General features: G+C 30.5%; 2 protein-coding genes across 4 annotated transcripts; one reads left to right on the top strand and one right to left on the bottom strand.

The window, feature by feature from the left end:
* Positions 1-2,571: 2,571 nt before the first annotated feature.
* beta3GalTII (beta-1,3-galactosyltransferase 6) lies at positions 2,572-6,001 on the top strand. 2 transcript variants are annotated; one of them, XM_018542684.1, is made up of 4 exons: positions 2,572-2,869; positions 2,930-3,496; positions 4,187-4,491; positions 5,651-6,001. In XM_018542684.1, the coding sequence occupies exons 2-4, from the start codon at positions 3,083-3,085 to the stop codon at positions 5,937-5,939; spliced, it is 1,008 nt and encodes a 335-aa protein (XP_018398186.1). In that variant the 5' UTR covers positions 2,572-2,869; positions 2,930-3,082; the 3' UTR covers positions 5,940-6,001. The 2 variants fall into 2 exon arrangements, with proteins under 2 accessions (XP_018398186.1, XP_018398187.1); XM_018542685.1 differs by having other exon boundaries at positions 2,972-3,496.
* Positions 6,002-7,251: 1,250 nt separating this feature from the next.
* Ing5 (inhibitor of growth protein 5) lies at positions 7,252-11,621 on the bottom strand. Of its 2 annotated transcripts, none has more exons than XM_018542651.1 (4): positions 11,414-11,621; positions 8,140-8,589; positions 7,842-8,020; positions 7,252-7,692 (listed from the first exon to the last, which is right to left on the bottom strand). In XM_018542651.1, the coding sequence occupies exons 1-4, from the start codon at positions 11,463-11,465 to the stop codon at positions 7,591-7,593; spliced, it is 783 nt and encodes a 260-aa protein (XP_018398153.1). In that variant the 5' UTR covers positions 11,466-11,621; the 3' UTR covers positions 7,252-7,590. The 2 variants fall into 2 exon arrangements, with proteins under 2 accessions (XP_018398153.1, XP_018398154.1); XM_018542652.1 differs by having other exon boundaries at positions 7,254-7,692; positions 11,429-11,621.
* Positions 11,622-13,163: the final 1,542 nt, after the last annotated feature.

Raw genomic sequence — 13,163 nt, forward strand, 5'->3', positions numbered from 1 at the left:
TGTTGTCTTTTGTTGTTCTTACAGATTGTTAAAGTATAAAACATTTTATAAGATTTAAAAAAATATTTTTTTTTTTTTAATGGAATTAATTTTTTAAATGAATCTTATGAGATATTTTAAATTTCATTATATTCTATAGAAATGAATAGTAATTTTATTTGTGATGCATGTGTATACCACAGTTAAAAATAAAATCAAAACATTAAATGAACATTGTTATAATAATGTGATTCTGTATTTTATCAATTTTTTTTACACAACCTGCAGCGTTGATCGCATTAGAGTATATGGTAAAGGATCCATAATTTCCATTATTATGCAAAAATATATACATATACTATTTTCGTGAATTTCGCTATTAAATTATTATTAACGAGTAGGGTTTTTAACAATCGAAAATTCGTGCGACTTCACATTTCCTTTGCCATATTGTAACAATTATACACATACACATACGCTCGCGCGCAATGCTAAATCTGCGACATACAATATGCTGAGTAAAATCAGTTGTAGTAATAATCGAAATACAAATCTGTTGATATACATGTGATGATTATATATACATATTCTCCGTACTAAAAGTCAGCTGTGTGGTTTAATTAGGCGACACATTTTACGCGAGGAGTAAATATAGTTACTTTTAAGCCGCAGATGATAATCGTACGCTAGTTTAAGTAGATTTTTACGGATAGTTGTATTTGATGGCACTATATATCCCGATAGCACTTCTGAATTTTTGCACTACGTTTCGCCGGCATTGAGATTTGACATAGCTTGCGCACCTCACTATGTGCCTTATCCGAAGAACGCATCGATCATATCGAAATCTGTGTTTTCATCACAGTTACCGAACTTGCAATTCAAGAATTTCACATAGGGATCGGGATCTTTTACGACTAAAGCAGTGCCAAATCGAGTGTGTTGTACGTAGCGATTATAAATGTGTATCAAGACAAAAAAAAACGGTAATTTATTTGTATCAATATCAAACGTCGTTTTGCCAATGAGAACCATTGTACGTTATTTCATCGTAAGTCTACAATGATTATGTAAAGAAAGCTGCGGACTGCGGCAGCCGAGAACGGGTAATGGTACTTAACGATAAAAGAAAAAAAAATTCCTCCGTGAGCCTTGTCAGAAGATATTTTATGTTTCTGAGCAAACGTTGCCATTATTGAATTTCGAGCAATAAATTATGTTCTTCATAAACAAATTCTTCGAACGCTAAATTTCAGACAAGAATTCCGCAAGGTGTAAGGTGAAATTTGTTCCTGAATTCAAAACCATAGATGGTGTAGATACTGCAAAAGTAGTTCGTGAGTTTTCACTTTAATGTTTCGTCTTTATGTCGAAAATTCAAAAAGGAGGGTAGTCGAGAGTTTTTCGACCACTTGGGGATTGTTTTATTTTTATGATTTCTTATGTATTTCTCTCTTCGTAGAAACCGAAAATAATCATAATAACGCCAGACTAAAGGAAAAATTGGTACATTGAAATATAATTTTTTAGAAAATTTGTTTAATTTCTTGTACAAATTGGAATACTTTAGAAGTAAATCGAGATAATCTACGTTTTTTCAAAAACCTTTTTGTATATAGGGTGTTTCTCGAATCGGTCGCAATAATTTTTCAGCTATCTCCGATGGGTTAACGACGAAATGTTTTTAATAAAAGTTGTTTCTAGTTAAAATCTTATATGAAAACAATTTAAGTATTTTTTCGGAAATTATAGAATGAAAAAATTTAAAATATTTCAAAATTTACACAAAAAATTCTAAGAAAAAGGTTTTACTTCTGAAAAGTGTTTCAGTTTGTATAAAAAACTTAGATAATGATATTTATTTTTGGAATATTAATGTTCTCGGATAGCACAACAAAATTAATTCATTTTAACTTAATTAAAAAGATTTTACTTTTAAAGTGCTTTATAAATAAATTAGCATCTAATTTGTTTGTAAAATGAACTAAAGAAAAATTCAAAAATATATTTATATGCATTTACATGTTACTTTTAATAAAAGTAATATATTTAATTTACGCAAAAGTTAAAATATGTATTTAATATACAAAATTAAGAAATAGAAAAAATCTTCACAAAAAAAATGCCTTTTAAACCTGAAAAAGAGCTCATGATTGACTCTTAAGAACGCATTAAACAGAAATAGGACGAAACAGGAATTCATTTCGCAAGTCGAGAATAAAATAAGATTTCTTTTCGCGCGGACTCGGTATTATCTGAGTCGTTATAATTAATAAATTTAATTAGAAGAATTTAAAAGTTTAAACAATCTCAAGACTCAATATCTTGCTTTATTTCATATTTTAAATCGCTGTATTTTCCAAATATAGAAAAATATAATCGTTCACAACCTATCTTGAGCACACTTGCTGTTGCGCACGTGTCATACATATGTCAATATCCTATTCTAACCTAATCTAACCTTAATCCAACCTGCCTCCCAGTTGCGGTCGATCAGCTGATTCGCAGAATTGATTGTTGACATTTCCAGTTGTTCGTGGGTATTATAAATTTCAGAATTATCTCGTCATTGTCAAACGAGATAGCCAGCTTACAGCAAAATGTCATCAAGGATTGAAGGTGTTATAATGCGAACGGAGACGAAACGTGAGAAGTGTAATTGAAGTCCCGGCAAACCCGATCTTCTTTCGATATTTATTTTATATTTTTAAATTACATGAGTATGTAATTCATATATTGCAACTCCGAGATCGAAGGTGTTCCAGTTACGGTGTACTGGCCGTGCGAATTTATGAGGAGTCTGCTAACAGAGGAACTGCATCAGAAGATTTACCAAGTGCGGACGTTAAAATTTTGAGAACTTTTGACGAAACTAATCAACTTAATATAGGTAATAATTTTTAACAAAGTTTTATATTTATTTCACGACGTTTATCCGATTTATTTGTAGAAGATTGGAAGGAAAGAATCCGAAAGAATTCATTGTTCCTAGCCATATCTCCGAGTGAGAAGATTCGAGGTCTGGTTGTGCGAATTTGCGAGGAGGAATTTGACAGACGCGCTCCAGTGGTTTCCCCCCACGGCGCTGCCCGAACTCTTACTTATGACACATTTGCGACTCGATCTCATGCCCAAACTGCAGTCGATCACGCGGTGGAGGTTCCCCGTGCGGGCAAACGTCATCGTGTTCCTGTTCACGGCAGTCTTTATCTTCCTGTGCATGCGCTACCTGCCAGAGCGGAAATGTCAACCGGATGAACATACTCTGCGAGGGAACAAGCCCAAGTACCGGCTGATCGCCCTGATCCTGAGCAACCCGGATAACCTGGAGCGCCGTAATACCATCAGGAAGACCTGGTTGGCCGAAAGTGACGCCACGGTGAAGCACTTCTTCGTCGTCGGTACCCAGGATATCTTGCCAGAGCAGAGGAATACTCTGCAATCAGAAAAGCAGAAGTTCGATGATCTGCTACTGTTGCCCAGGCTGCAGGACTCTTATGGCACACTGACGAAGAAGGTAACAGTTTTCCAGGTTTTATTAGTTTTATTTTATATTCCAGATAGCACACATGATATTCTGAGGATACTTTGAGGATGTTTTAATTATTGCTCTCAAGCAAGAAATGAGTGGAAATAATAACATCCTGAATATATCTTGTGACATTTTCAGAATGTCTTGAAAATATCATGTACTACCTGGGATGTCTATTTAATCCGTTCCTGATTTTATTGGAGCCATGTTCAAAAAGTTTTTTGAATTCAGTTCATGCGTTTTTAAATAAATAATATTTATACTAAACAATTAACTTCTTTTCAAAATTTTGACTATTTTTCCAACATATACATATTATTGTATGCATCAGATTTCAGATAATGTCGATAGAATTATAATAAATAATTTCAACTTGGCTTATATTTGCATTATCCTATGTTAATTAGACACGTTATAAACAATATCATACAAATTTAAGGACTAATAAGAATAAATCTAATTAAATAAGATTTTGGCATGCACGTTGCAGAATCAGAATATGTATTTAAATTCACGCAGAAATATTTAAGCACTAAGGTTCGCTTTGACTGAATATAAGAATTCTCTTATTTAATTATAATTACTACTTCTTTGTACAATATACAATTGATTTATTAATTTCAAATTGTCAGTCATCGTACTCAATAATATTGTTATTGTTATTTTTATTATAAGGTTCTCTACACCCTGAAAGCCGTCCACGAGCATTATGACTTTGACTACTTGCTGAAATGCGACGATGACTCGTACGTGGTGGTGCACAAGCTTCTGAAGGAGCTCGACAAGTGGCAGAGCAAGGGCACCAGGCGAGAACTCTATTGGGGCTTCTTTAACGGACGGGCGCAAGTGAAGAGAAGCGGTCCCTGGAAGGAAACCGATTGGATCCTGTGTGATCATTATCTCCCTTACGCCGTAGGAGGCGGATACGTTTTATCTTACAATCTCATCGAGTTTATCGCAAAGAACGCAGACATCCTTAAGTGAGTATGGCTGTGAATTATGTACAAAATACTCTGTATTTAATGTATACTTTGATGTAAAATTTTCTTAGATTTCTTCATATATTTTTCAGAATTTCTATATAACTTTTTACGATTTAACTAATACGAAGCTTGTAACAGTCTAGCTGGATCTTAGTTGCTTATATATAATTTCGCGTGAATTTATATATTGATATATGTAGTCTTTCTAAACTGCGCGCCGAACAATTGTCGATCTTGGAACGCAACTTTAATAAACTATCGCAGTACTATAACGAATTAAATTGATTAACATTTTAATAATTTGATGCTCTTTTGGCATCTTACATCGATCTTTAACAACATTAAAATCGGAAAATAATAATTCTTACTACCTCAAAAAATATTACCTCAGCCAGGAATCGAACCCGGATTTCTCATTTTACGCGCAAGTGTCCTAGCCAATTAGATTACAGAGGCTTTTTTACAATTCTTTTTTTTTAAAAGTTTTTAGAATTTTTATATGAATTGAAACTTTTTAAAAGTGCTGGAAAAGAGTACAGATTTTCTAAAATATATGTAAATTCTTTTCTAACATCTTTATATCTGTAAAATATTCTAAGACTTTTAAGATTCTTCATTTTATTTTTGAAGTTAGCTTGTAAATTCTGTTAAAATTTAAAATGTTTTTTTTTTTCAGAAATTTTCATAATTTTAGCATAAAAATATTATGAAAACTTTTTTATCAGTGTTCCGTGCGTGTTGAGACATTTAATTTAAAAATTATAAATTTTGAATTTATTATGATTTACACGCAATGTGTATTCTACTAGGATTTCTGCGAAAATACTTTAAACTATTTTAGAGTTTACAAGTGAAGTTGTCTTCAGAAAAAGTATAAAGTGAAAAATCTTAGATAATATTCACAATTTATGAAGAAGTCTAAAAGATTTAGACTTTCTCAATTTTGAAAAATATATCAATATACATATAAAACAATCTAGAAAATGTTCTAAAAAGTTATAAAATTATTCCAAAAAGTTATAAAATTATTCCAAAAATTCTGAAGAATTATATGAAGAATTCTAACAATTTTTCACAAACTTTATATATACACCCCAGTCTTAATTTTTTCCTTGCTATTTTTCTTTTCAATTCATGCACATCTGCACAATTCTAGACTGCAGAATTCCGAAGATGTCTCCGTCGGCCTCTGGCTAGCACCGCTGGCGAACATCGAGAGAAAGCACGACGTACGCTTCGATACGGAATACAGATCGCGCGGTTGTTCCAATCAGTACATAGTCACGCACAAACTTACGGTCCAGAATATGCTGAGTATGCACGACTATTACCAAGTCTCCTTAGGCGCACTGTGTCCTAAAGAATTCAGAAATCGCATGAGTTATCATTATAATTGGACCGTACCACCTAGTCAGTGCTGCAACAGACAATCTGGTATCCCTTAGCTCAAAAGGGAGATTCTTACAACGTTCTAGTCGAGTTTTTTAATATTTGGTCAGAAAACATGTTTAGCTCACGTACATTTGTAACGGCTATAAGCTTTCTATTTATATTCTAACTTAGATCTTTATTAGGATATCAAATATATATTGATATTAAATGCCGTGAGAATATAGCCGTTTCTAAAAATAGGCAATTCAAACAGTATTATTGCGAAAATTTATAGCAAAATCGCGATATTTCTTCGAAAGAATTAAATCGACTGCAATCTGGATTTTATTCATTACTCTAGTATAATTGTACGACAGTGCTATTAAATAATTAATTGAAAACGTTTGTAAATATATTTTGTAAATATTTAGCGATGAAAAGGTAGACGTAGGTAAAATAAGTTTCGATAAACTAAATATATTTTTTTTAATTATATTGCTATACTTCGTTTATAATACACTTTTCATCATCAACAGGAATTTACTTCATGTATATAAAGCGATGTAGTACATCCTTAACGTATAAAAACAATAACGTTAATTTAATATATATATATAATATATGATATATAATATATATGTATATATATATATATTATATATATATATCAATACATACATCGATAGTACGTATATCGATATATGTATACATCTGCACACAGTGCGTGTTAAAAGTACCGAAACGGCTTATATGTGTGTATGTGTGTGTAATAGTCTTAGGCCGGTATTTATAGTCAATTCTTATATTCAAGATCATCTTAAATACAGTCTTAAGATGTCACGAACCAATCAAAGGGCTGCATTCGCGTCTTAAGACATTACTTAAGACAGTCTTCAAATAAGAACTGACTATGAATACCGGCCTTAGTGAGTGAAATCACAGATATATTCGAGAAACGGCCGTGGAAAAAAGTAAAAATGTAAAGCACGATTTGCATCATCAATAATAAATTACTATTTTAATATATAACATAATATGTTATGAAGCAATAGCGAAACGATGGCCGATTCTCAAAACGTTTTCCCTCTGTGATGGGTTTACATTCGAACTGTGCTTCCATTACATCTAAAATTAATAATAAAAATTTACTTATGATGTATAAATCAATAATACAATTTTATTTATATATATGTATCATCCATTTAATACATAGATACTTTAAAAAATAAAATCTTAAATCTCACTATATATATATACGAATTATTATCGCTTCAATAGGTTCTTTTTAATATAAAAAAAACCCGCGCAATGTAATTCTCTAGTGATAAGGAAATTTAAATTTATTACAACGAACGTATCATTTCTGGAAAAATCATTTACGGACATTATTATAATAATAAGTGGATATGTGTTGTGTACTACATATTATTACACGTTATTACATTTATTATTACACGCGTCACACAAAAATTAAAAAAATTACTTTATTATTAGTATTAGATGCAAATGGAAATGCAGTTCTACTTTGTCTTTCTCTCTCTCTCCTCTCTCTCTCTCTCTCTCTCTCTCTCTCTCTCTCTCTCTCTCTCTCGCATGTACACATGCGCGCGTGCATCTTATAAAATTTCTATCATTTTTTTATATAAAAAAGTTGATTTACTTTCAATATGAAACAATTTTGCACTAATCTCTTCTTCAAATAATCAATAGATTTATTTCTGCGGTTTATTTCTTTTTACGGTCTTGTGTACATTTGGGACAATACCATTTTCCTTTAGGTTTTGTTGTTAAACCCACACAGGCAAAATGGAACCATTCTATAGGGCACTAAAATGAAAAAGAAAAAAAGAATTAATTATCTTGATTCTGTGATATCAATAATTACAATAAAAATTTAAAAGAATAAGTATCAAACAAAGTTTCGTTTGTTTAATTTTTAATAGATATTGCTGTAAAGAAATTTAAACAAAACTTACATCTGGATTATCACAACCAATCATTTCTCCATATGATACTTGATGACAAAGACAGTAAGTTGGTTCGTTAGGATCGACAGGCATGTCAAGAACATCGGCTGGATGACCGAGTGCTGTTGCATCTACCTGGGCGCTGCTTCCCACAGCGCCGGTGGACGATGCAGAAGCTACAGAACCACCTGATATAAAAAAATATACATATATATATACATTTATATAATAAGAGATAATGAATTTAATATTTAAAAAGTTATAAAATTATATAACAAGTTATCATTATATAACTTGATTAACGTACCCTTCTTCTGTTTCTTTCTCGCATTCTTGGCCTCATCCTCACTGCTAACTACGGTACCCTTCTTTCTCTTTTCCTTCTCCTTGAGCTTCTTCCTACCTTTTTTACTAGCGTTGCTCTCCTCCTGCGCTCTATTGCTATTCAATGTTTTGTCCTGTATCTCGGCCTCAAATCTTGCCAAATCTGAATCTAGTCGTCTGATGTGCTTATCAACTAATTCATAAGTTTGAATAGCTAGTTGGACCTTGTCATCTCCGTATTCTTTAGCCTTGTTAAAGAGACTTTGTATATGAGCAAGTTGTTCTTTTTTCTTTTCTGGTGTTTCCTTCTTCGTAGTCCTCAAATAATCATCTGCCAGTTTATCAATATCTTTCATAAGACCCTGAGCTCTAGCATCTAAGTCACGCATTAGTGTAAAATTCCTCTGTAATTCGATTGGTAAATGCTCGAGGCCTGCAACGCACATAAGTGCGAATCAAATATAAGTAGTCATCTCCAAAACTATAACTATACAGAATTAATTTGAATGACACAGTATTATTTGAGAAACTTCTAGTCGATAAACTTCTGTAGCTTAATATAAATAGTCAATAATATAAGAAAAAAATTTGTTTTCAAATAAAACAGGTCATTTTTGTAGAAAGAGAAAGAAAACATCAATGGCATTAAAAATTGATATTTTCGTAAGTAAATAATCACTACTGTTCTTTTATTTCCTAATTTGGACTATTATAAATGTAAAAATGTTAACGTAAAATAAATATTTTATTTAACTGTATTAGCAATGCTATTATAAATATAACACAGCAATTATAATATCAAAGAATGCCAAAAACAATCAAACTTCCTGAAGTCATTTAAACTATTGTTGTAATTGTTTATAAAATTAAAAAAATCATTTGAGATATCAATAGATATTGCAAATTATCATTGAAAGTATGCACAGAGGCGATTTTTTTTTACTTTATAAGTAACTATAATAGCGATTCAAATGACCTCAAGATATTAAATTGTCTTTTTGATACTTCTTAATAATATAGTTGCTAATGTTAAATTAAGAATTGTTAACAAAGCTTAAATAAAATATATTCTTAAATATACCATATACTTCAATACTTTTATAACAGTTCAAAATGAAAATTCGGAAGTAAAAAATAATAGTGATTACTTATTTTTGAAAATATCATTTTGTAATATGGCACTTATATTTTCTAAAAAAATAATCTCTTTGTCCAATTTAAAAAAAACGATCTTTTTTTTTATTAATGACTACTTACATTGAGTTATAGAGTAAAATTTTTCTAACAATCTGTCAACAAATATTCAGATAATAGTACGATATTGAAATTAAGAAGGTTCTTATTCTGACTATTTCCTAGTCACAATAGAATAAAAAGATTACCAGCAATATCTTATGCCATTGTATATAATTATTAATTTCATATGTTACTCTAAATATTTTTTTAATTTTAAAATAAAAATTATAAAATGCTTATTGATATATACAAGTATCATTCATTTGACACATATTCTTGTTTTTTTTTCATTAAAGAATATAATTTCTTTCAAACTGTACAATCAGTTTAAATGAAACTTTATAAGAACATACTCAAATGTTTATTTTATAGTTATAACGAATTTTAAATTGCTGTCTTAGACGCAGAATAAGATTATATCTTCAACTTGTAATAAATAATAAAATTCTGTAAATTTAGAAATAAATATCTTTAAAATGATACACCAAAAGTTAATGAAATTTTTTTCTAGATATTAATATTATTAACTTGTGTATTATTGACTTATCTTATATTTCATTGAACGCAAAAATCTCCTTAATTTTCTCTTGTTTAGTTATGACAATAATTACTTTAAATTGCCTGTACATCGATTTTAAACAATAGCTGCGTTCAGAGAAAATTAATCAGTTAGTGCTTAGTGATTCTTCAATGTAATTAGTCCTTGTCTTTAGTTCTTCGCTGGATTAAATGTACTAATCATCATAAAGAATCACCAAGCGTTAACTAATTAGTTTTCTCTGCTAAGTATAGCCAATACTAACTAAACGAGACTACTATGCATGTTTATTATATGCTGGTATATTTAAAGGAACTATTCTTTGACTCCACTGGATTACAATAAAATTTTCTATTTAATTTTTGTCAAATATTTCATATATACACCTATCAAGTACAGCGAGTGTGCAATATTTTATTTATAAAAAAAAAATACTAAAACAAAAATTGCTTAAAAACTAAAACAAAAAGCAGTCTGATTTTCAATACATAGTTTAATTTATCTCAAAAATTGAATGAAATAATAGAAAGCACTTTAATTGCATATAAATTAAACAATAATTAATACGTTGAGAATGGCGAATAAGAGTCAATCTAAATCTGATAATATATTCTAATATTCTATATTGCGAAGAATATCACGTAATGTTTGGCGTTTCGTCCCGGCTTGCAACAATTAAGAAGAGGGGACATTTAAAAAATCAGATTATTTGGGGGGACTATATATAATTAGAACGTTATTTCTCACTTTGGATAAATATTGCGAAGAATATTACTACGTCGACCCGCCATCAGAGGTCTATCGATATTCGCAAATTCTCGCAAGTGCTGAGACACGCGTATATCTCTTTATATAGAATCTCGATTTAATAACTTACACCGGCGTCTAAGGTAGGCTTCCACTACAATACCTTACTGATGAGTCCAGTAGTGGAAGCCGGGACGAAACGCCAAACATTACGTGATATTCTTCGCAATATAGAATATTAGAATATATTATCAGATTTAGATTGACTCTTATTCGCCATTCTCAACGTATTAATTATTGTTTATAAAAAGAGTCCTTTATTTCTTCAATTATATAAATTAAACTTATATAAACACAATAAACAATATATCTCTCAAGATCTAAAAAACATGTTAGAAGTTATTTTTTCCTCAATTTTTATTTTTAAAAAAGTTAGATTACGAATATAACAAAGCGAATGTCAAATCCTTCGGACACTAACATAAAGTGTCTTTCTATCATTTCAAACTTTCATTGAAAGATAATAGTTATTTTGCAATGCAAACGAGCAAACAAAAATTTTAGAACATATAGAAAAATTCAGATGGGAGAAAAAGATAGAATCAAGTAAATAAAAGTAACAAATAGAACACATTTACACTCCATTATCTTCCACATTTTCTTACTATACCTTTATTCTCCTCTCGAAGAATAAAAATGTAAAAATTTGATAAAATAAGATAGGACGTATACGTACAACTCCAATACTCACTGTCGAGATAATGCTCCAAATATAACGCGGTCGTCATGGCGATAGTGTCGTATCTTCATGTAAACAAAAGGTATTGTATAAATAATTAATTTCTTTACGAAATGATCAACGAGAAACAACGGTAAGATAAAAATTTGTTCAACTGAAAACGATCCTGGATAACGGAATCAGTAATGGAAAACACGACAGCCATGATGACTACCAACCACAGACAGTAAGAATCATGGTGTAAGGAAACAAGGTGAACCATCGCGCACGATGAGTGGGAGGTATAATGGCGGCTTTTACTTGAACCAATAAGCGCTCAACTTTGGTATAGGCGGCAATTCCAGCAAATTCAAATGGAGGAAAAGGGGAAAAAAATAGGAAAGAAAATAAAAAAGCAAGAAAAAAATAGGGAAGAAAATAGGATAGTTTACTATACCTGTAACTTCTTCAATTTTTCATGAAATGCATCACTTAACCAGGTCTTGAGTTACGTCTGACTCTGAATAACATAAAAAAGTGAATTTCACCAGATCACATATCTTCGAAGATGAGAAAAGGCTAAAACAAAAAGAGACTAAAATTGAGTTGCGACAACAGTTTACCATAGAAAATCAAATGTGTTACTTTATGTTTTCCATGAAATTTTTATTAACACAGGTTTCAAACATATTTTTCACCCATAATTACGTAAAAATCACAACATTGAATATGTTGAAGCATATTGCAGGCCTACAACACGAATAAATGTACTTTACCACCCGACTAAAGTGCCCAACTGTACAGCTAATGCGACTATTAATAGGGTCGGTGTGATCCTTATAAATATATATCTATTTCTTCTACTCTTCAAACACATACATGAATTAGAAGAAATAAATATAATCATATACGGAACGTGTTTAATAAATTAAGAAAAAATCACTACGAACAATAACATTTTGCCATTTAACCGAAGGCTTCTTTCATTTTATTCAAGTACGCGTTTTTCAAGCATATTCTTTTTATGAGCACACATAATATTTTTTTTGCTTTTATTCAATAATTTATATTATAAATAAATGTAATTCTTCAATTCAAAATGTATATATGCCATTGCGTAACAGATAACTTTGTCAATTTTCGCTATAAGTTAACCTTAAAATCAGACTTTCGAAATTTCATATTATTATCATAATAATAATAATAATAATAATAATTTTAGCGTGTATTTCATCTTTCATACATATATTATGAATTTGTAAAACATATAATACAATTAATACATGTGCAATAATTTTTACTAACCAACTTCTCCAAGAGCACTTATCAAATTTTCAATAAAAACAGAACAATTAACAATAATTAACAATAACCACAAAACAATAACAATAACGATAAAATGCTATTAACAGCTTATCAACCAATGGCTAATGTAAATAATTAATATTTCCTACTAATCCGGATTCGCGGCAATTTGACAGCTACACTGAAAAAAATCGCGCTCGCTGCCATCTTCAATTTCAGTGACCAAAGTGAGGCGTTGATTGGCTGGCGCTATTTGCCACGGGACTTGGTCACCTTGTTTCCTTACACCATGGAACAGAGTATAATAAAAAAAATACATAAATACATAAATTACAATGTAATTTTACGATTTTTGTTCACACTGCTTGTCCATTTCCAATTTTGAATGTCGGATCTATTTCTACAATTCGGTACACAACATTGCACCATTTTAATTTCAAGATATTATGTGAGAGCTAAGCCG

Source organism: Cyphomyrmex costatus, unplaced genomic scaffold (assembly GCF_001594065.2).
Source record: "Cyphomyrmex costatus isolate MS0001 unplaced genomic scaffold, Ccosl1.0 scaffold340, whole genome shotgun sequence".
Lineage (NCBI taxonomy): Eukaryota > Metazoa > Arthropoda > Insecta > Hymenoptera > Formicidae > Cyphomyrmex > Cyphomyrmex costatus.

What these genes read in the sequence shown, in the direction of transcription:
- beta3GalTII (XM_018542684.1), top strand. Translation starts at nt 3,083, where the DNA reads ATGACACATTTGCGACTCGATCTCATGCCCAAACTGCAGTCGATCACG. An exon ending in ATGGCACACTGACGAAGAAG is followed by an intron (nt 3,497 to 4,186) that starts GTAACAGTTTTC and finishes TTTTATTATAAG; the next exon opens with GTTCTCTACACCCTGAAAGC. An exon ending in AAGAACGCAGACATCCTTAA is followed by an intron (nt 4,492 to 5,650) that starts GTGAGTATGGCT and finishes GCACAATTCTAG; the next exon opens with ACTGCAGAATTCCGAAGATG.
- Ing5 (XM_018542651.1), bottom strand. Translation starts at nt 11,465, where the DNA reads ATGACGACCGCGTTATATTTGGAGCATTATCTCGACAGTGAGTATTGG. An exon ending in GAGAAAGAAACAGAAGAAGG is followed by an intron (nt 8,021 to 8,139) that starts GTACGTTAATCA and finishes TTTTTATATCAG; the next exon opens with GTGGTTCTGTAGCTTCTGCA. An exon ending in TTGGTTGTGATAATCCAGAT is followed by an intron (nt 7,693 to 7,841) that starts GTAAGTTTTGTT and finishes TTTTCATTTTAG; the next exon opens with TGCCCTATAGAATGGTTCCA.